General features: G+C 41.6%; 2 protein-coding genes across 4 annotated transcripts; one reads left to right on the top strand and one right to left on the bottom strand.

Annotated features, from left to right (window-relative positions):
* Nucleotides 1-6,449: 6,449 nt before the first annotated feature.
* LOC120032311 (putative violet-sensitive opsin) lies at nucleotides 6,450-8,219 on the top strand. Its single transcript, XM_038978344.1, has 5 exons — nucleotides 6,450-6,789; nucleotides 6,940-7,108; nucleotides 7,456-7,621; nucleotides 7,736-7,975; nucleotides 8,130-8,219. Exons 1-5 carry the CDS (start codon nucleotides 6,450-6,452, stop codon nucleotides 8,217-8,219), a joined length of 1,005 nt encoding a protein of 334 aa, XP_038834272.1.
* Nucleotides 8,220-9,038: 819 nt separating this feature from the next.
* Nucleotides 9,039-19,955, bottom strand: LOC120032312 (calumenin-A). 3 transcript variants are annotated; one of them, XM_038978346.1, is made up of 7 exons: nucleotides 19,838-19,955; nucleotides 18,762-18,983; nucleotides 12,041-12,234; nucleotides 11,664-11,830; nucleotides 11,479-11,539; nucleotides 10,490-10,689; nucleotides 9,039-10,280 (listed from the first exon to the last, which is right to left on the bottom strand). In XM_038978346.1, the coding sequence occupies exons 2-7, from the start codon at nucleotides 18,980-18,982 to the stop codon at nucleotides 10,176-10,178; spliced, it is 948 nt and encodes a 315-aa protein (XP_038834274.1). In that variant the 5' UTR covers nucleotide 18,983; nucleotides 19,838-19,955; the 3' UTR covers nucleotides 9,039-10,175. The 3 variants fall into 3 exon arrangements, with proteins under 3 accessions (XP_038834274.1, XP_038834275.1, XP_038834273.1); XM_038978347.1 differs by having other exon boundaries at nucleotides 12,053-12,234; nucleotides 19,834-19,941; XM_038978345.1 differs by having other exon boundaries at nucleotides 19,834-19,940.
* Between the last annotated feature and the right edge of the window lie 559 nt (nucleotides 19,956-20,514).

Raw genomic sequence — 20,514 nt, 5'->3', positions numbered from 1 at the left:
TTGACGTTGAGTGAGAGGTTGTTTTCCTGACACCACACTCCCAGGGCCCTCACTTCCTCCCTGTAGGCTGTCTCGTTGTTGTTGGTGATCAAGCCCACTACTGTTGTGTCGTCTGCAAACTTGATGATTGAGTTGGAGGCGTGCATGGCCACTCAGTCGTGGGTGAACAGGGAGTACAGGAGAGGGCTGAGCACACACCCTTGTGGGGCCCCTGTGTTGAGGGTCAGCGAAGTGGAGATGTTGTTTCCTACCTTCACCACCTGGGTGCGTTCCGTCAGAAAGTCCAGGACCCAATTGCACAGGGCGGGGTTGAGACCCTGTGCCTCAAGCTTAATGATGAGCTTGGAGGGTACTATGGTGTTGAATGATGAGCTGTAGTCAACGAACAGCATTCTTACATCGGTATTATTTTTGTCCAGATGAGATAGGGCAGTGTGCAGTGTGATGGCAATTGCATCATCTGTGGACCTGTTGGGGCGGTCTGCAAACTGAAGTGGGTCTAGGGTGGCCGGTAAGGTGGTGGTGATATGATCCTTGACTAGCCTCTCAAAGCACTTCATGATGACAGAAGTGAGTGCTACGGGGCAGTAGTCATTTAGTTCAGTTATCTTTACCTTCTTGGGTACAGGACCAATGGTAGCCATCTTGAAGCATATGGGGACAACAGACTGGGATAGGGAGTGATTAAATATGTCCGTAAACACTCCAGCCAGCTGGTCTGCGCATGCTCTGAGGACGCGGCTAGGGATGCCGTCTGGGCCAGTAGCCTTACGAGGGTTAACAAGTTTAAATGTGGCTCATTACAGGTTTGCTTCCTCCAAGCAGTTGTCAATAGTTGCACTGCAGGAGAGTAACCTGATGCAAAGGAAACATTGGACCCCAAGTTTTTCCTGGTCAGGTCACATGGTTAGAAAAACACTTGGCACTACAGGCATGCTTCATGGGTGTAAGTACACTACATGACCAAAAGTATGTGGACACCTGCTCATCGAACATTTCATTCCAAAATCAAGGACATTAAGATGGAGATGGTCTTCCCTTTGCTCTTATAACAGTCTTCACTCTTCTGGTAAGGCTTTCTACTAGATGTTGGAACATTGCTGTGGGCTCTAGCAGGGCAGAAATTTTACGAACTGACTTGTTGGAAAGGTGGCATCCTATGATGATGCCACATTGAAAGTCACTAAGCTCTTCAGTAAGGCCATTCTACTGACAAAGTTTGTCTATGGAGATTGCATAACTGTGTGCTCGATTTTATACACCTGTCAGCAACGAGTGTGGCTGAAATAGCTGAATTCACTCATTTGAAGGACTGTCCACATACTTTTGTATATATAGTGTATCTCAAGTTTGTTAATTGTTACTTGCTCTATAAGGAGTGTTGTTTTACATTTACTATGGGTGTTTAGAAGCCTGTGTGTGAAAGCTTTGATTAAAGCATCACTATATTTTAAAAAAGCAACTCTTAGGTGCACTTGATCTAGCTTGCCTTGCACACCAAGAGGGTGTGGTTAATAATATCCCCTTAGGGATCATTATGCTGTTACTCCACCCTCACAAGATTACATTTATTTCATAAATCCCTTTTAAAATCAGCAGTTGTCAAAAAGTGCTTTACAGATATCCAGGCTAAAACCCAAAAGAGCAAGCAAAGCAGAGGCAGAAGCATAGTGGCTCAGAAAAACTCCCTAGAAGGCAGGAACCTATAAAGACACCTAGAGAGGAACCAGACTCCAAGGGGTGGCCAGTCCTCTTCTGGCTGTACTGGGTAGATCCCACTGGTGTCACCAACCCCCACAACGGCTAATCTAAGGGTTTTCAAATGGATGCATTTCTATTGGCCATGGTCTCACAAGGGCAGAGTGGACAGAAGTACCAGGGTCGTTCCATTCAGTTTATTTTGTGGATCACTTCACAAAATACAAAAGTCAAGAGTGTCATTTTAAGCAATTTTACAGCTGTTAAAACAATTCCCTTTTGGCTGCTATTACATTCTTCTCTTGGAAAAACGGAAAGGAAAAGTAAAAGGGAAGAAAACACACACTAAATAATCAGTTATAGAGAGCCATTGGTGTTAGCATCCTCTGTTTGAAGGCAGCAGCAGACCACCGCCAAACCCAGGTCGTATCATACCCATACTTCTAAACCATACAGGTTGGTTATGATACAACCCTGAGTCTGGGGATGATATTTTTCTTGCACCCGTTCTCTCACTCGCTCTCCATATTTTCTTCACCATGTATCTTGAAGGACTGTAGTGCTCCTTCATCTTCACCTAGTTTGAGGGAAAAAATCTTCAAGATAAGGGTCATCACAATGCATGCACTTCGGTTTGCTGTACAGTACAAACACAGTTTAGCTTGTCAATAGTGTCAAACTATATAAAATACTTTTTAATGCTAAAAGTTATATAAATCTTTCTAAAGATCCAATCTCGGTCAAATAAGCATTGTCGACTGAGATTTCTCCTTCAAGCTAAAATCTTAAACTGATCAATATACCTCAAATTAAACGACATACCCAAATGCCAAACTGAAATACAGCCTGTTTAACAAGCCTACTCACCCATACAAAAATACTGGAAATGAAAAAAGCATACCTTTATTTCTGCTGGTAAATTGGGAGAAGCTCTGGTTTTCAAGCAAAAACAAGCTCAAAACTAGATCAAACTAGCTGGTCCCTACTGCCTCAAACTTAACTAGAGTAGCACTGATCTGAAAAGACATGAGAGACAGACAGAGGAGGGCGGAGGAGGAGGATGGAGGAGGAAAAGGTTCCTTGGAAAGGTTCCAAGGAAAAGAGGATTGGCTGACTGTGTGCAAGTGTATAAAAAGGAGGACGGGGGGCACGTGAGGAGGAGTAGGGAGATTTACCAGTAAACCCACCCTTGATCCTTCCTCAAATTAGTCATTTGACCCAACAATCTATGGCTAAAGGGATGATCCTGTAGTTTGATTCTAATCCCATGTTACATCCCTGCAGTTTGCAGAGATTGGAAGGATTGGCCAGGTACATCTCAGGTAAATCTTGTTTCCAGATTAAGGCTCATCCCTGTATTGTGGCATTTTAAGATCCCAATGTCATGCAATCTAATATGCATGGCAGGCAACAGACAACAGGTGGATGGCAGAAAGGTTTCACATGTGATGAAGCTCAGGGGAAGGGCCACTGACAACAAAACTAAGCATCTTATGTAGCTAACGCTAGCTGTACCTGTTAGCCATGACCATTTATGAGTTTAAAAAATAACTCCAACTACTATAGCACACAGTTAATCAAGTAAATCAATAAGATGGGGGAAAACTTTTCCATGGATACATAGTGGGGTGGTGTCGCTACTATGGCCTATTTATTGCCTTACCTCCTCACGCCATTTGCACACACTGTATATAGACTTTCTTTTTTTCTATTGTGTTATCGACTTTACGCTTGTTTATTCCATGTGTAACTCTGTGTTGTTGTTTGTGTCGCACTGCTTTGCTTTATCTTGGCCAGGTCGCAGTTGTAAATGAGAACTTGTTCTCAACTGGCTTACCTGGTTAAATAAAGGTGAAATTAAACAAATTTAAAATAAATGCAGACACACCGATAGGCAACATACTCTCATGAGTTATCAGTAAAAAACAGTAACTGAAGAAAGTAGCCTGAGACACTTTTCAGATCAAATGTCTGCGGCTGCCATACCAGACAACATATGCAACAATATCGTGAAGAGGACAAATAGACAAAACATTCTGAATATCCATGTCCTTGCACAGAGAAGAATCACAGTAGTGAACAAAATATTCTTTGTTAGTGAGGTATGTTGATCAGAATTCACCTGATTACAACTCTCAGAAATGTACTAGACACCCTTTCCAGTGAGGGAGGGAGGGAGGAATGGACGAGGGGGTGGGGTGTATTGGGGGCTGATGGTGCTATAATTGGCTTGCTGCCAGCTAGTCGTAAGCTTTCTGTTTTCACCCGATCAAGGTTTATCTAGAACTCTAAACCGTAATCTCTGTCCCACGTCAAAACCAATGAGCAGTTTAATGGTTAAATGCCTTGCTCAAGGGCCAGATTTTTTGGTACAAATTGGGAATTCAAACTGTCAACCCTCAGGTTGCTGTCCCACCTCTCTAACCTACCTGCTGTTCGTTATATGGCACTCCTTTTTTGTTCCATGCAAGCTACATCTTGATACCAGTAGGTTAATTTAGACCTGAATGTGCACTGTTCAAATGAAGTGCTTTGTAATTCCCAAAATAGTGGCAACTGAGCTGCCACCAACTTGAAGGAGACAAAGCTTTATTGAAACACATCATCCTGAAATGTTTTGAAACATGACATGGTGTATTTTAACACCACTTAATCAAAAGTAGTGCAACAGCTTGCTAGGAACTGAGAGCCCTACTGAATAAGGTTGTAAACATAATTTTGGTGTTTTGAGTTGTGTCCAGCGCAAAATTAGATCACTTAATTTTATGTATTTAATAATTTGCCATTTTGGCAGGCATTGTCAAGCACAGTGTTCACATCACCATTCATAACTGCAAGTTGAACAGCAAGAATTGAGAATTCTGCACTCGCATCTTCCATTGACAATCATGAGAGTGGAAATCGGTGCTGTCCTCAATGAACGTCAATTTGTCTAACGGTTTTGATATCCGCTCATCATAATCCATTACACCTCATGGCACAACAAGCTAAATACTAATATGAAAATATACTTTTCTTTCATCGAACTTGTATACAACATTGTGTGAAATAATTATGAAGTAAAAAAAAATTGAATTACCCACAATCATAGTCAAGCGGCAAGATAGAAAATGCAAGCTGATTAAAACCACTTCCAATGAGTTCAGTCACTAAATGTTCTCTCTGGTAATCCTCATGAAAGACACTTACATTATGAGCAACACATTAAATTGTATTTAATCTTACATTATTTTGGTCAAATTCAATTAACAAATCATTTAAACGACTGCATAATTAAATATATATATATATTGGGGTTATTTTTACACTTTATTGAGACAGTTATGAAATGACAGAGGGGATACCGAAAAGTGTGAGAAAAAGATTGAAGGGTTGGATCAGGGAATTTAACCCCAGTCTTCGGTGGGGAGAGGGGTGTCTTAGTGTTACTGCTAGACTATAGACTCTGCATGACTTGCATACATTTTTTGGGGGGGGAGTCAATTTCAATTCACCCCAGAATCATTTCTTACAGTGTGGCTGTGTTGTTGAGTGGATAAAATTCCAACGAAATGTACAATCTTACTGCCCCTCCTGTTTCTAACCTGTCTAAATAAAGCATTGAAAAAATAAAGATGGAATTCCACAAAAAATATTATTCATAGTCCCTTATCATCAATCAATATATAAGCTATAAACCATGTCCATTTCTAAACCATTGATTGTATGAGAAACACAGTTTTTGTGTTTTGGTGCTGCCTTTTACATGCACTGAAAGTCCAACATGTTTTTTTTTGCGCAACACTCTCTTAAAAACACCAAAATTAAGGTTGAACAACCACTTTAGGTGTTTCAGAGTACTTCATTTTGGTTTTAAAACACATTCGGTGTACTACAACACTTACATTGGGTTTACATTCAAACACCCTCCAAACACCAAATCTCAGTTTACGTGCATTACTTTTCATGGTTTCATTACACAATCATGGTGTTTTGAGACTTTCTAATTTTACAGTGTGACTTGTAAATGTAAGATTGAAAAATTTGTTGAAACGTAAACAGTCTTTCACAGTGCTCAGTGTGCTAGAGCTTCCCTGTACTGTAGACAGGTATACAACAAGAGCAAAGCTCTCTATGTTGGCTCTCTATGTTTGCTTAGAATCTATAATGAATTAATTCATTGGTTGATGAATTAGCACTAAACAATAATGAATTGTTAAAGTGGAGATTCCAAACATTGTGGAGGTGAGTGCCACTGCCCAGTCAGCTTCTTCTTTCTACCACTGTTCACCACATCCCCTTCCCCCCCTAGGTTATGTTCGGAGTAAGGTTAATGTCCATCAGGGATTAATAGGAACTGGATAAGGCAGTTACCACCTCATAAGAGCAGCCAATACAGCCTAGCTTAAATCAGTGATATACATTACAAACTCCAGAAGTATGGCAATGCTTTCTATCCTAGCACTGTTCCCACCAACAAAGAATTGCTATAAGTTCAATTCTTCTTCTAAATTGTATTCTTTCTCACTGGCTCTTTAAGATGGATTACTGCGCCCAACAAAGTAAGGTCACTTCTGGCAGGTCATGGTCACGGGGGCAGCTTAATCCTAAAGTTTATTCATCCACCTACAAGATCAGGAAGATCCGCAGGAGAAGCTTGTTCCTGACATCAGTTATAAGTGGTTTATGGTCATATAAAAGGGAGCCTTTCAGCATCATAGTTCACATCTAAGGGACGGACAGGTAGTGGTCTGAGTCAGAGAGGAGCCAAGATGGGAAAGGACTTCCATCTGTACGAGAACATCTCTAAGGTCAGCCCATTTGAGGGGCCACAGTATCACCTGGCCCCAATATGGGCTTTCTACCTGCAGACTGCTTTCATGGGCTTTGTGTTCTTTGCTGGAACACCCCTAAACTTTATAATTCTCGTGGTGACAGTGAAGTACAAGAAGCTGAGACAACCGCTGAACTACATCCTGGTCAACGTCTCGTTAGCAGGTTTCATCTTTGTGACGTTTTCTGTGAGTCAAGTGTTCGTTTCTAGCGCGAGAGGATACTACTTCCTGGGTTACACCTTGTGTGCAATGGAAGCTTGCATGGGTTCAATAGCAGGTAAATTCAAACATCATCATAAGAACAACAACAAAACACGTACTTTAACGATTCATTTTACTCTTCTGATTATTTGCATGCAAACTTGTTCTTGTGTTCGATGTCTTTGATATCTCCTAACATGGTGATGGCTTCTTCTCTCTTCCTCAGGGTTGGTGTCAGCTTGGTCCCTGGCTGTCCTTGCCTTTGAGAGATATGTGGTCATCTGCAAGCCCTTCGGCACCTTCAAATTTGACAACAACCAGGCTCTGGCGGCTGTCGGCTTCACCTGGGTCATGGGGATCGGATGTGCCACCCCACCGTTCTTCGGCTGGAGCAGGTACTGATCCACAGCCTCTCACAAACACTTTGATCTCGTACTGTGTTATAGTCTGGATTAATATATACTCTTTGTATTTGGCTACTATTAGGCTATTTGGTTCACATTGCACACACAGGGAATGGGGAAATGGAAAATATCCTAAAATTAGTTAAAAGTACATGTATACGTCTTGCTGTACGTGTAAGGTTCTGAGCAGCAATTAATGTCACTAATTGGCTTCAACGTTTGCATCGCTCGCTGCTTTTCAAGATAGATAAGTCACTGATTGATATAGGCAAGGAGGAAACCCTGCAGAGAGACAATGTGTGGGGCTTTAGTAGAAGTAACTTGGGTTTGTTTTACAGGTATATCCCTGAGGGTCTGGGCTGCTCCTGTGGACCTGACTGGTACACAAACAACGAGGAGTACCACTGTGCCAGCTACACCAAATTCCTTATTGTTACCTGTTTCCTCATGCCCATGTCCATCATCTTCTTCTCCTACTCCCAGCTGCTGGGAGCACTACGGGCTGTGAGTACAATGCTTTCTGGGTAAAAAAAAAGAAGAAAACAAAGTATAGTAAAGTCATGATTTGGAACCCAGATGTGACCAGCTTGTCCGGTGTGTGCGCGTGTGTGTGTGTAGGTGGCAGCTGCGCAGGCTGAGTCAGCTTCCACCCAGAAGGCAGAAAAGGAAGTATCCAGGATGGTGATCGTGATGGTGTGCTCCTTCATTCTGTGTTACGGCCCCTACGCCTTGGCAGGCTTGTACTTCGCCTATACAACAAGCGATGACAAAGACTACCGCCTGGTCACCATCCCTGCTTTCTTCTCTAAAAGCTCCTGTGTATACAATCCTCTTATTTATGCCTTCATGAACAAACAGGTGAGTCTATAACCCCCAAATGCCTAGATATACACCAACAAAGTGGCACACACACACTCAGTCATTGAACTGAAGCACATCAGAGGTGAGTCAGAACAGGACACACAACCTTATCATGTTCATTGTCTGTCATCTACATCTACTTCTCCCTCAGTTTAACGCCTGCATCATGGAGACTGTGTTCGGAAAGCAGATTGAGGAGACTTCAGTTTCAGCCTCCAAGACTGAGGTCTCCACAGCATAAACTGTGACGCCGGTCTCAGTCCATCAGGAGCCCATCCCCAACAGCCAAGACCTGACCACCCCTTACCTCCGCTGCTTCATACCAGGAAGGTCCTACCGTCAGAGAACTTTTCCAAACTCCATAGTATTATTCTTATCATAATCAGTGTGCGATTTGTATAGGGTTTGTGGTGGTATTGTTGCCCATTTTATTTCTTATTCAAATGGAAACACCCCTTAGCACACCATGAGAGCCAAAAAGAAGGGGGTTATTTTCTCCTGCGCTCTTTCTTTCTCTCTTCCTCCTATCCACCTCTCTCTCTCTCTCTCTCTCGCCTCTCCCTCTCCTCTCCCCCACAAATCGCACCCTGTTTAAGACAGTAATGAATCATGTACATTTAATTCTGAATATTGACCGAACTTGTCTGATGATGGCATATATTAGCTTACCAAAGCTGCAGTCTAAAAATAGCAATGCATGAAAAAAATGAAGAAAAAAATGATTTTAGCACTTTTATTTTTGTATCTCCGGAATGGGGGGTCTTGGGGTGGATTTAATAAACCATCTAAGGTTCCCTAACACTTGATTGAAAATGTGAGTTCAGGGCAAATAGGGTTTACTGAATCTACTCCTTGATGAAATACTCAACATGTTGATTTATTGTAACATATCTAAGGTAAATAAAGATTTATATTGTATTATGATGCACTTTTATAACAGTGGTGGACAGTGTTTTATTTCAACCACGCTCACCATTTATTGGATGTCTTAACAAAATCATTAACACAAACACAACCAGACTTACAAACTGTTAAAAGAAGATGTGCTTTGAGGCTCAAACTTGAACAAATAAGTTTACTCAATTCGTTTTTTTTATTGAGAAATGGGCTGTGGAATCAAAAGTACAGTATTTAATCCAAAATATGAATGTCCATACATTCTGTACATAAATTCAGAAAATAAACACTTGCTGAGTATGTAAATACTTAATCTTAATTGAACTTTGAGCAAGCGTAATTCAGTAACAACGCTGCAATGCACCAACCTTTCAGTTCAGCATGCCCCATAGGATGGAAGTACAACCGCTCTTATTTCTAACCAACAGAACAACAGATGCGATCTCACACTTGTGCTGCTACTCAATAGTCCAAAATGGTTTCCTTTTCTTGTTTCACATTGGTCATCTAACATATTTCTTCCACCTATCATTTGTTTCTAGACCAATGCAGATGGAGGCAAGGAGAGGAAACCACTGTAGACTGTTGAGAGGCAGTGATTGACAGCAGAGAAGGCTACAGAAGCAGTGATGAACTGCTAATAATAACGGCCCTAATCATGTAATAATGGCCCTAGTCATGATAGACAAATACAGTACATATGAAGAAAAGGGGGTCAAAGAGAGTGTTTATGGAGAAACAGAGCAGGGTGAGGGATGATTTCACTGTAGTGGACTCACGTTCCCATGACCCTCTGATTCACTGATATTTAGTGTCAGTTTCATTGGTTGAGCTCCCAAAAGACTACTCAGAGAAGGCACACACTGGGTAAAAGGAAATGTAGGAGGCTAATGTTGGGTAGCATCTCTCATCTACTAACTATACTAAGAAATGACGGGCTATCACTACAATCAGTGTCATTCAAAACATGACTGTAAAAAACACCAAATCATTCCCACATATGAAGGGTTTGGTGGAAGAATTATAAATGATTACAACTCCAAAAGGAGTATTCAGTGCTTGTGAGTATATCATCATATTTCAAACCAAGGCAAAAACAATGACCAATCTAAACTACCTATGTACGTAACAGAACAATAAAATGAAGTGTTGGGATGGGAAGTCAGTATATATAAAACACACATAACTATTAGGTGCTATCAACCACAAACTAAATTGGAGACAATGTATGAATAGGTTTCGTACAAAATAAAAATCAAACCAAGTTTAAAACTGTTTTATCTAGCTAGAACTAAATCGTCTAAAACTCCTCGTGCCGTACCAGCGCCTCGCCAAAGTCAGTTGCTTGACTTCCTACAAACAGGTCGTACTTGTTCAGGATTTCTTCCTTGCTGAGCTTTCCATCCTGAAATCAAAACAAAAAGGATATTCAGTCAACAGAATGCTTAAACAGACACAGACATTGTGAGTGGAAGAAAGAAAGCGGGAGAAAGAGAGAATGAAAACCAATAGAGAGAGAGAGAGAGAGAGAGAGAGAGAGAGGGAGAGAGAGAGAGAGAGAGAGAGAGAGAGAGAGAGAGAGAGAGAGAGACAGAGAGAGAGCGATTGTCTCACTTTGTTTGAGTCCGACTCGTAGACGAGGTGTTTGGCCTCGGCCTCTGCGTGGTCGTAGTCTGAAGGAAGGATCCAGTCCATAGTCTCCTCCCGATCCATCTTCCCGTCTTTGTTCTTGTCCCGGAACTCTGAGAATTGCTCGCGCTCCGTCGCAACCCAGTCTGGCTCCTCCATCTCATCTTCATGGTTGTACATGTCACCTAGGAAACGAAGGAGAGGGGGAGGTAGAAACATCAATATTGTACATCTATTGAATGGGGACCTCAGAATGAAGTGACTACACACTGAGTACACCAAACATTAGGAACGCCTTCTGCAACGCTTCCCACAGTTGTATTAAGTTGGCTGTATGTCCTTTGGGTGGTGGACCACTCCTGATACACACAGGAAACTGTTAAGCGTGAAAAACCCAGCAGTGTTGCAGTTCTTAAAACAAACCGGAGCGCCTGGCACCTACTACCATACCCTGTTCAAAGGCACATACATCTTTTGTCTTTCCCATTCACCCTCTGAATGGCACACATACACAATCCATGTCTCAATTGTCTCAAGGCTTATAAATCCTTCTTTAACCTGTCTCCTCCCCTTCATTTACACTGAGTTAAGTGGATTTAACAAGTGCCATCAATAAGGCCTAGTCACTTTACCCTGCCTTCATGTACATATCTACTTCAAGTACCTTGTACCTCTGCACATTGATCAGGTACTGGTACTCCCCGTATATAGCTCCATTCTTGTGTATTCTATTGTGTTAGTTACCATTACATTTTTCCTAATATTTTTTAAAACTCTGCATCATTGGGAAAGGTTCGTAAAGCAAGCATTTCACTGTAAAGTCTACACCAGTTGTAGTCGGCACATGTGATAAATAACATTTGATTTAAGGGATCATAGCTTTCCCCTGGATTCACCTGGTCAGTCTGTGTCATGGAAAGAGCAGGTGTTCATAATGTTTTGTATACTCACAGTCTGTCCACTTCAGTCCTTACCTATGTATTCATTCAGGTCAATGAAACCATCACCATTCTTATCAATGTCCTCCATGGTTTCCTGTGGGGTAAGCAAGGAGAAAGAGGAGGATGGTTAGGGAGCCGACCGGTGAACGCTGGTCCTGTGTTTCATTTTTTACAAATACCTTTTAATCTAACGAACACAGAGAATAAAACACACATACCAACACCACTATGCCCTTCATGTGGTCGTACTCCTCTGGGTGTAGGAAGGCGGTGAACTCCTCTTTGTTGGCGATCTGGTCTCCGTTCTGGTCGGCCATTTTGAAACGCCTCTCGTCCCTCGCCATCATGTGCTGGTAGTTGTAGCCATCATCTGGTTCCGGGTCATCTGTGGGGTCAAAGGGAAGTGGCTATGATCTCTAGTTAATCACACGTGATACACCCTGACCTGAATTGATACGGTAAATCAACCAATCAGTGAAACTAATACTAAAGGCCCTGCAATTATCCAACCAATCATAACCAACACATTTATGTTTTGGACCAATTGCATTTCCCGGGCTCATGCTCATGCATGCTCACGTCATGCCCTTCTTACCCAGATAGGTACCATAAGTTACGTTCCTGTATTCCTCCCAGGAGATCATGCCGTCATTGTTGACATCAAAGTCCTTCCATTGGCGGTCCACGTTCTCATAGATGTACTTCTTCTGAGCCTTCTTAATCCAAGCTCTCAGCTCCACCTCAGTGACAAAACCATCACTGTCCCCATCAATCTTCTCTACAATCACACTGTATCAGAAAGGGGAAGAGCGAGAGAGAGAGACTGTTAAAAAATGAAAAATGTAGTTCAAAAGAGGACAAACTATATTTACTATACCAATATAATAACAGTCAACACCAAGATCTAGTACAGTCTACGTGAAATTGACAGCCTGTTCTTTGAATCTGATGATGGGAAAGGGGGAATTCTACCTCCTCTCCATTTACTGGCAAACAAGTCTATACGTTGATTAACTTTTACTGAAAAGAGGACATACTTCCTTGTATGAGTGACAGCCTTAGTTTTACATTGCAATAAGTACTTTTACATTTATATTACTCTGCCACGTTAACATACGGGTAACTTGTAGGTAGCAAACTACATGAACAGTCTCTGATTGGCTCCTCAACTAGGGCTATGACAGTCTTGGAATTTGAGGTAACGGTAATTGGCAAGGCCAATGTACACGGTCACCGACATAACCGTTCAAGGGATAAGCGGTCAAAAAAAGAGAGATCACAACTTTGTTTGTACACTTGTTTACATGGATATGCTTCTTAATAAAAGCCTACTTGAAACAAGCCATTACACATTGTTATTATCATGGCATTTCATTATTATTATTATTCAGGTTATTACTTATATGAATCAACAAATTAAGAAACAAATGATTCTGTCTCTTGTGCTACGAAGAGGCAGAATCATTCGATCACTTATTTTGGTATTGCAGCTATGTAGCTTGTTTCTGGTCACAGGTTCAGGAATGGCTGAAAAATCACATTTATCCGAAATGAATCCTACAAATAGTACTGTTGGGAGATTTGGAAAGCCATAGTCAAACAATCAACAACGTAATACTTTCAGTAAAAATATGTATCTTCAACTTACAATCTGGAGATGCTATGCAATTAGAAAGAATTTTAGAATTCTAGGGGCGCCACCTGGGCGAGCCTGACGAGCCGGCCGAGGCATGAGCGCTGGACAAGCCGGCTGAAGCGTAGAAGGTGTGAGGAGGTGTGATGGTGTGGGGGTGCTTTGCTGGTGACACTGTCTGTGATTTATTTAGAATTCAAGGCACACTTAACCAGCATGCCTACCACAGCATTCTGCAGCGGTACGCCATCCCATCTGGTTTGCGCTTTGTGGGGCCATCATTTGTTTTTCAACAGGACAATGACTCAACATACCTCCAGGCTGTGTAAGGGCTATTTGACCAAGGAGGAGAGTGATGGAGTGCTGCATCAGATGATCTGGACTCCACAATCACCCAACCTCAACCCAATTGAGATGGTTTGGGATGAGTTTGAATGCGGAGTGAAGGAAAAGCAGCCAACAAGTGCTCAGCATATGTGCGAACTCCTTCAAGACTGTTGGAAAAGCATTCCAGGGGAAGCTGGTTGAGAGAATGCCAAGAGTGTGCAAAGTTGTCATCAAGGCAAAGGGTGGCTACTTTGAAGAATCTCAAATATAAAATATATTTTGATATGTTGAACACTTTTTTTTGGTTACTACATGATTCCATGTGTTATTTCATAGTTTTGATGTCTTCACTATTATTCTGCAATGTAGGAAATAGTAAAAATAAAGAAAATCTCTTGAATGAGTAGGTGTGTCCAAACTTTGACTGGTACTGTAAAAACAATGTTAATTTTTGTCACCAGAATATATATTTTTTATTTAAAAAAATTAAAACGAAGAGATGCCAGGTTGGAGAGGATCTGTCGCATTTACGTATTCACACAACATTAATGGAGTCAAAATAAAGATATGCCTTCCTTGTCCTATTTTCTTCAACGAGAGGACGCCATAATGACAGAAATAAAAAAGAGGCCTTTTACAAGATTACATCACGACAGGAGCGCTTGATTCTTATTAAAGAAATGGAGTCCAGACTAGGGCTGTTGCGGTGACCGTATTACCGTCACACCGGTAGTCACGAGTCATGAAGGCAGTCAAATTCCACGTGACCATTTAGTCATGGTAAATTGGCTTCTCCAAGCTCTGATGCTGCTGATGGTCATTAGTAGCCTACCAAACTTGCCAGCTGCCTGGTACTCAACACTCTATTGTCCCGCAAATCACTCTGACATCAATGCAAATGAATTCGAAAATCTAATCAAACACTTCATGAGAGCCCATGAGCTCATGTTGCACAATATTTTAATAGGCTATGCAATTTTGCGAGAAAACAGAGTGAGGGCCTCTACTAAAAATAGGAGGATCAGCTTTCTATAGGCTAGGCCTACTATATTTATTTCTCAACTTTCCTAATATTAAGCACATTGCTTATATTTATAACAGGAGTATAGCCTACCTGGCTGGCATGAAAATAAACCACGGGGACAAGCGTCCTCCATTCGCTATTTAAGTGCATAGATGACATGTATTTTTTCAAGTGACCCTGTTTCGATACAGGTGCATGATAATGGTCCATTCTAAATCAAAACAAAAACAAATTTCACACATATATTATTTAGTATATGTAAAGACAAGATTAAATCAAGAATAGTCTGATGGGTGACAATATTAGCTTTTCACTTGTGAATGATGCCCAGTGTAACGGATGTGAAATGGCTAGCTAGTTAGCGGTGGTGCGCGCTAGCAGCCTTTCAGTCGGTTACGTCACTTGCTCTGAAACCTAGAAGTAGTGGTTCCCCTTGCTCTACAAGGGCCACGGCCTTTGTGGAGCGATGGGTAACGATGCTTCGTGGGCGACCGTTGTTGATGTGTGCAGAGGGTCCCTGGTTCGCGCCCGGGTCGGGGCGAGGGGACGGTCTAAAGTTATACTGTTACATTGATGCTGTTGACCCGGATCACTGGTTGCTGCGGAAAAGGAGGAGGTCGAAAGGGGGGTGAGTGTAACGGATGTGAAATGGCTAGCTAGTTAGCGTTGCCATTTTTTGGGCGACTTTTTCGAGTCATAGTCACACACCTCATCTAGCCTAGCCCATAGGCCTATATGTTTTAATAAGGTTTGTATCACAACTAAAGTGGCCAAATAACTTCTAAAATCAAGCACATTACAAGGGGTGTAGAGCCTAACTGGCATACATAAGCAGCGAGTGAGTTTCAAGTTTGGGGAAGATAATTTTCACCATAAAAATGCACCTTTATAATAAAAGCACAGAATATTTCTAGCACAGAATAGAATAGGTCGAACTTTGGGAATAGTAGATTGACATTGGCTAGTGCTTTTGCTGTTCGTGCTTTTGCTGTTCTGTCTTCACTTGTAGCCTGTAAGAAAGACCGGATCACGTGATGGAGCACGCAGCACTCAGGGAGAAGGGAACAATGGCCACTGGCCGCAAAAGGCATGGATTTTTTGGGGGTGCATTATGGCCACACAAAGGGGATGCTGCCGTGAAATTCTAGGCATTATCAAATACTTGTCAAATTGTGAATGAGTGACTGATACAGTGTGTACAGCCTGCGCAAAAAAACTAAGCAGAGCTCATGTGTTTCAAGCAACTTTTTTCAAATCATCATTAAAGTCACATCATGTCGGGGCTTCCTGAGTGGCGCAGTGGTCGAAGGGACTGCATCGCAGTGCTAGCTGTGCCACTAGAGGTTCTGGGTTTGAGTCCAGGCTGCGACTGGGAGACCCATGGTGCGGCGCACAATTGGCCCAGCGTCGTCCAAGTTAGGGGAGGGTTTGGCCGGCAGGGATGTCCTTGTCCCATCGTGAAATAATGACTCCTGTGGCGGGCTGGGCACAGTGCATGCTGACACGGTCGCCAGGTGTACAGTGTTTCCTCTGACACATTGGTGCAGCTGGCTTCCGGGTTAAGTGGGCATTGTGTCAAGAAGCAGTGCGGCTTGGTTTGGTTGTTTTTCGGGGGACGCACGGCTCTCGACCTTCGACTCTCCGTACGGGAGTGGCAGCGATGAGACAAGACTTTAACTACCAATTGGATACCTCAAAACATACAGTCCAACGTTTGTAGAACAACTAAAGATACATAAATAACTCAAAATTAAGCATTTAGGAATACCTATTTCTTTGTTAACCACTCAACATAGAATAACCGCATGTGCGCGCACTCCCTCAAATCGTTTGGAGAAAATATCCTTTCTATTTTATTCAGTTTTGTTCACAATGTATTCTTCATACTATAAAATAATGCCACGGAATGCTAAGCAAATCTTTTCTGCATATGAACTAGTGTAGCCCTCAGCCATTTGGCATAGCCATATCAGGGCCTAACATAAGGACATGATATGCTATTCTGTTATTCTGAAATAGACTACATTTTCTTCATATCATGCTTCTTTAGACCTGTCTAAAATAAATAATGGATTTATTAGACTTTTTAAAATGTAGATGTTCCAAAGGTCTGCATCAGTGGCTTGTAGACTATGAGTGGAAGCCAGGAGATGCTAAATGTGTTTATGTTAATTAACGGTCAATTACCGTGAGACCGACAGTTATTTGCAGCCCTAGTTCAGATAGGCTACTTTAGGAAACTTTCTGAATGGACATTTTGGCCTATAGAGAGAATCAGCGAACTCACACACGCACACCCCCATAAAAGCATCCATCAATCAAAACCACCAGCGAACTGTATGTCAGACACAAGAGCAAATATTTATCCTTTCACTAAAACATAATAAAAAACCTAGGCCTACCTTAGGCTTTCCTGAGAGTAGGTTGGAAGATAATTAATTGACAATGAAAGTATGAAGGGGACAGCTATGCTATAGAATAAAGATGAAATTGACCATCATTAAAATAGAAACAAATACACGCAACATGTCCATAGCCTATTTATCAGTAACGTTGATTATCGAGGGGGAGAGTGTTGGAAAGATTTTTCAAATACTGTGAGGAACAACTATAATGGACTTCGTTGACTTACTATGTGAGGTGAAGAAAATATGACTTAGAAGCCCAGCTGGGCACTTTCCTACTTTTGACATTTGCGAAAAGCAGGCCAGGTACTTCTGTGCGTGTTCAGGCGCGTGCTCCGTCAACATTAACAGGTCAGAGAAACCAGACACATGCTCATTGCTCACATGGAGCGCGTAAATGATGATATGAAATAAACCAAACCTTGTTTATCACAAGTGTAGCGGGTTTTGAACTGTGCAAACTGTCAGGATTTGGCCAGGATTGTTCAAGTTTTGGTCACTAGATGCCCCCATTGTGCTTTTTTGACCCTTTTGTTTTTTCCCTTGTTCCAGTTATTAGTTGCACCTGTGTCTCATTTCCCTTGAAAGTATTTAAACCCTTAGTGTTCCTCAGTTTTTGCTCTGTGTTTGTATGTTAGCACCCAGCCCCAGCCATGCTGTGAACATTTGTTTCTCTAGTTGGATATTCTTGAGGTACTCTGGTTTTGTTCTTGTTTATTTTTGATTATTCTTTTGAGGTTTGTTTTTTCCCTGCTGTTCTTACTACTTTGTGGATTTTTCCTTGTGTCTTGGAGGATATACATGTTTTCTCTTGGAATTACTTTTGACGTTGTGGATTTATATTTTTTGCCTGAAGATCTTTTCCTTTTTACTTTATTAAACCACCATCTCTAGTACTGCTGTGTCTGCCTCATCTTCTGGGTTCTGCCGACTATTCGTGGCTCAGTTTACTAAGTGACTGTTTCTCACACCGGAGACCCGAGTTCGTTACCGGGTCCTGACAGCAAACAACGAGAATGAGAATGGTAAAATACTGTCATTAATACATGCATTAACAGAAATGAATGTAACCAGATGACAGGAATTAATGGTAAATTTCCTGTTTTACAAACGGTATCCTACCACATAGGCATTCCTAAAAGTGCATTGCGAGCCTAGGCTACTATTCTACTTTGCGGGGATAGGAGGACAGCAATTTTTGGGGTCTAGCTTGGGGCAGCATATCAGCCAGAACCGGGGTTGATCAGCGTCGATTTGTTTATAACATAAAAAAAGATCCTGTATCAAATTATACCATGCCAGGTTGGAGAGGCTCAGCGAATTGTCCATTTGACACAACATTAGCGCATTATAGGCCTCAGAGCCAGAACGACCTTGCCGACAGCTGTTTAATAATTAATGAATAGTCAGAAAAAACTAAACTTTCTTTTTAAGGAAGACAGATTTATTTACTAGCAAGCAACGAAAACGTGTATTGTATAAAAGAAAGTCCATACATCACACAATGTTTTAACTGAAGTGCCATAGCCTATAGCACTCTACATCCCGCTTTACAAGCAATTAGCTGCTCAAGCAAAGGAAAGCTGTAAAGAGGAGGAGATGTAGAAAGTTTAATAGACAAACTAAGTTAACAAAACATTTGCTTATAATCATTAGTAAACACTCCCGCTATTAGGTCAAGTTTATCTACATGAAAATAATATTAATACCATTTTTTAAATCCTAAAATTAATGTAGGCCTATTTAAACGGTTTTGACGGTTTTATTTTCATGACGCTCTTCATCCATAATCGTCAGTTACACCGTTATGCAATTACTGTCACAGCCCTACCCTCAACTTGATACTATTAATACACAGCCGAGCCGAGGAATGGTGGCCACATTGGACAACTGAGACGCAGCCAGGCAGAGACTTGAGCCTACTCACCCTAGCCTGCGCTTGCTCTCCTCTGGGCTGAGGTCGTCAAAAGATTTGGCCTCCTTTTGTCCCAGGAAGGCATCGTGGTCGTAGTCGAAGCCCTGAGCATCGTCGTGCTCGCGGCTGCTGAGAGGTGCATCGTGGTGAATGCGTTCCTTTTTCTCGGTGGGTTTACTGGTGGCATAGACCACGCAGAGGGCAAAGCACATGAGCAACGGCCTGATCTCCATCCTATGAGAGAGCGCGAGAGAGAGAGAGAGAGCGCGAGAGAGAGAGAGCAAGAGAGAGAGAGAGCGAGAGAGAGAGAGAGAGAGAGCAAGATTAAAGACACCTCCTCCAGAGTGTTAACATCACATCTGCTGCTCATTAGGGCTGTTCCAAGTCTTTCAGAATTTAAACATGTCTAGCTTTGCTTCATTGACAGGCTCTTTGACATTATGGTGTTACAGTACTTGTTTCACATATTCAACTGTTGGTTGTTTATTAAACTGTTGCTGCTGGCAGCATGCCAGCATAGACTTGTGATAGGACATTTAAAATGGAAGAAAAGAGATAGTCCTGTAGACAGGATAGGACAGATGAGTCAGGCAGGAAAGCAAAATACATGTCTGCAGGGCATTCATAATGTCATGATGTGGTATTTGTAACATTGAGGTTTTATATAGTTAACAGTACTTGAATGCAGATCAGGGGAACACAATAACAAAATTGCTCACTATAACGGTAAAGTGGAAAGAATGTAGCGTTTGGCTTTCTGAACACAAATATTGGCACAGATTGTTAACATACATGTATCAACGTATACACCATTCACACACGGAATACACTGTTTATTTAATATGTCACATTTCGCTACATTACCAAATGTGGAACAATAAAACAGAATTGTTGACTGTAATGTAAGATATTTTGTCTTCAGTCACTTCATCATAATAAGATCGCCTGCTAGCCGCTAGCTCTCTTGTCAGACTATTGGAATGTGCCTGAATATGCATATCCTACCGTTTAGGGTTAGCTGATCATACAAAGTAACACTATCAATATTAGCTTGTAAGAGAAGTAATATCATTGTATTACCTACCTACCTGCCTGCCTGATGATTCCAGACACAATATCTACACTATCTCTGTTTCACAAGCCAACAGTTTAATAAACACACCCTAGCATCGTCCTCCTTCCTTCTTAAAGGAGATCCAATGAGATTACAAATATGAGCCTTTACGAGCTTTGATTGGTCCACTTCAGCAAAAAGGCACATTTGGACGATGACCTAAAGTTCCATAATAAAACGTTTATTCATCGCATTCGAGTTTGATTGGCTTACACGAAAAGCGTTGTAGTGTTTAAACCAATCGTGTTTTAGAGAATGTATTTACGTTGAGTAAAATCTTCGCTGTGGTCCCTTTGTCCGAAACCTCATCCTGGGCACCTGATTGGCTACTAATTGCCACGTCCCCAAATTTGAGTAAATCTTTCTAGAACTGTTATCATCCGCTGAAGTTTACATGGACATGTTTTGCAGTTGCTGTTGAACATTGGATAAAATATAAATATATGTAAAGTTAACATGTTCTTCTGCGTTTTAGTCCATCTATCAGTCATCAGTCTTGAGTGGACGTATGCAGCTGATTAAGTATTACATTTATGGGGAGATGGATATGGTAGAGGGTAAATAAAGAAATGAATTTACAGTATAATAAATGTTGTTTAACATTTGGGTTTGAACTTTTGTGGGATTAGATGTCGCCCTAACATGAATTGT

The sequence above is a fragment of the Salvelinus namaycush genome, chromosome 38 (genome assembly GCF_016432855.1).
Source record: "Salvelinus namaycush isolate Seneca chromosome 38, SaNama_1.0, whole genome shotgun sequence".
Lineage (NCBI taxonomy): Eukaryota > Metazoa > Chordata > Actinopteri > Salmoniformes > Salmonidae > Salvelinus > Salvelinus namaycush.
This window is presented reverse-complemented; position numbering and strand designations above follow the sequence as displayed.

What these genes read in the sequence shown, in the direction of transcription:
- LOC120032312 (XM_038978346.1), bottom strand. Translation starts at nt 18,982, where the DNA reads ATGGAGATCAGGCCGTTGCTCATGTGCTTTGCCCTCTGCGTGGTCTAT. An exon ending in TGAAGGGCATAGTGGTGTTG is followed by an intron (nt 11,540 to 11,663) that starts GTATGTGTGTTT and finishes CTTACCCCACAG; the next exon opens with GAAACCATGGAGGACATTGA. An exon ending in ACGAGTCGGACTCAAACAAA is followed by an intron (nt 10,281 to 10,489) that starts GTGAGACAATCG and finishes TTTTGATTTCAG; the next exon opens with GATGGAAAGCTCAGCAAGGA.
- LOC120032311 (XM_038978344.1), top strand. Translation starts at nt 6,450, where the DNA reads ATGGGAAAGGACTTCCATCTGTACGAGAACATCTCTAAGGTCAGCCCA. An exon ending in TTGCATGGGTTCAATAGCAG is followed by an intron (nt 6,790 to 6,939) that starts GTAAATTCAAAC and finishes TCTCTTCCTCAG; the next exon opens with GGTTGGTGTCAGCTTGGTCC. An exon ending in TGCTGGGAGCACTACGGGCT is followed by an intron (nt 7,622 to 7,735) that starts GTGAGTACAATG and finishes GTGTGTGTGTAG; the next exon opens with GTGGCAGCTGCGCAGGCTGA.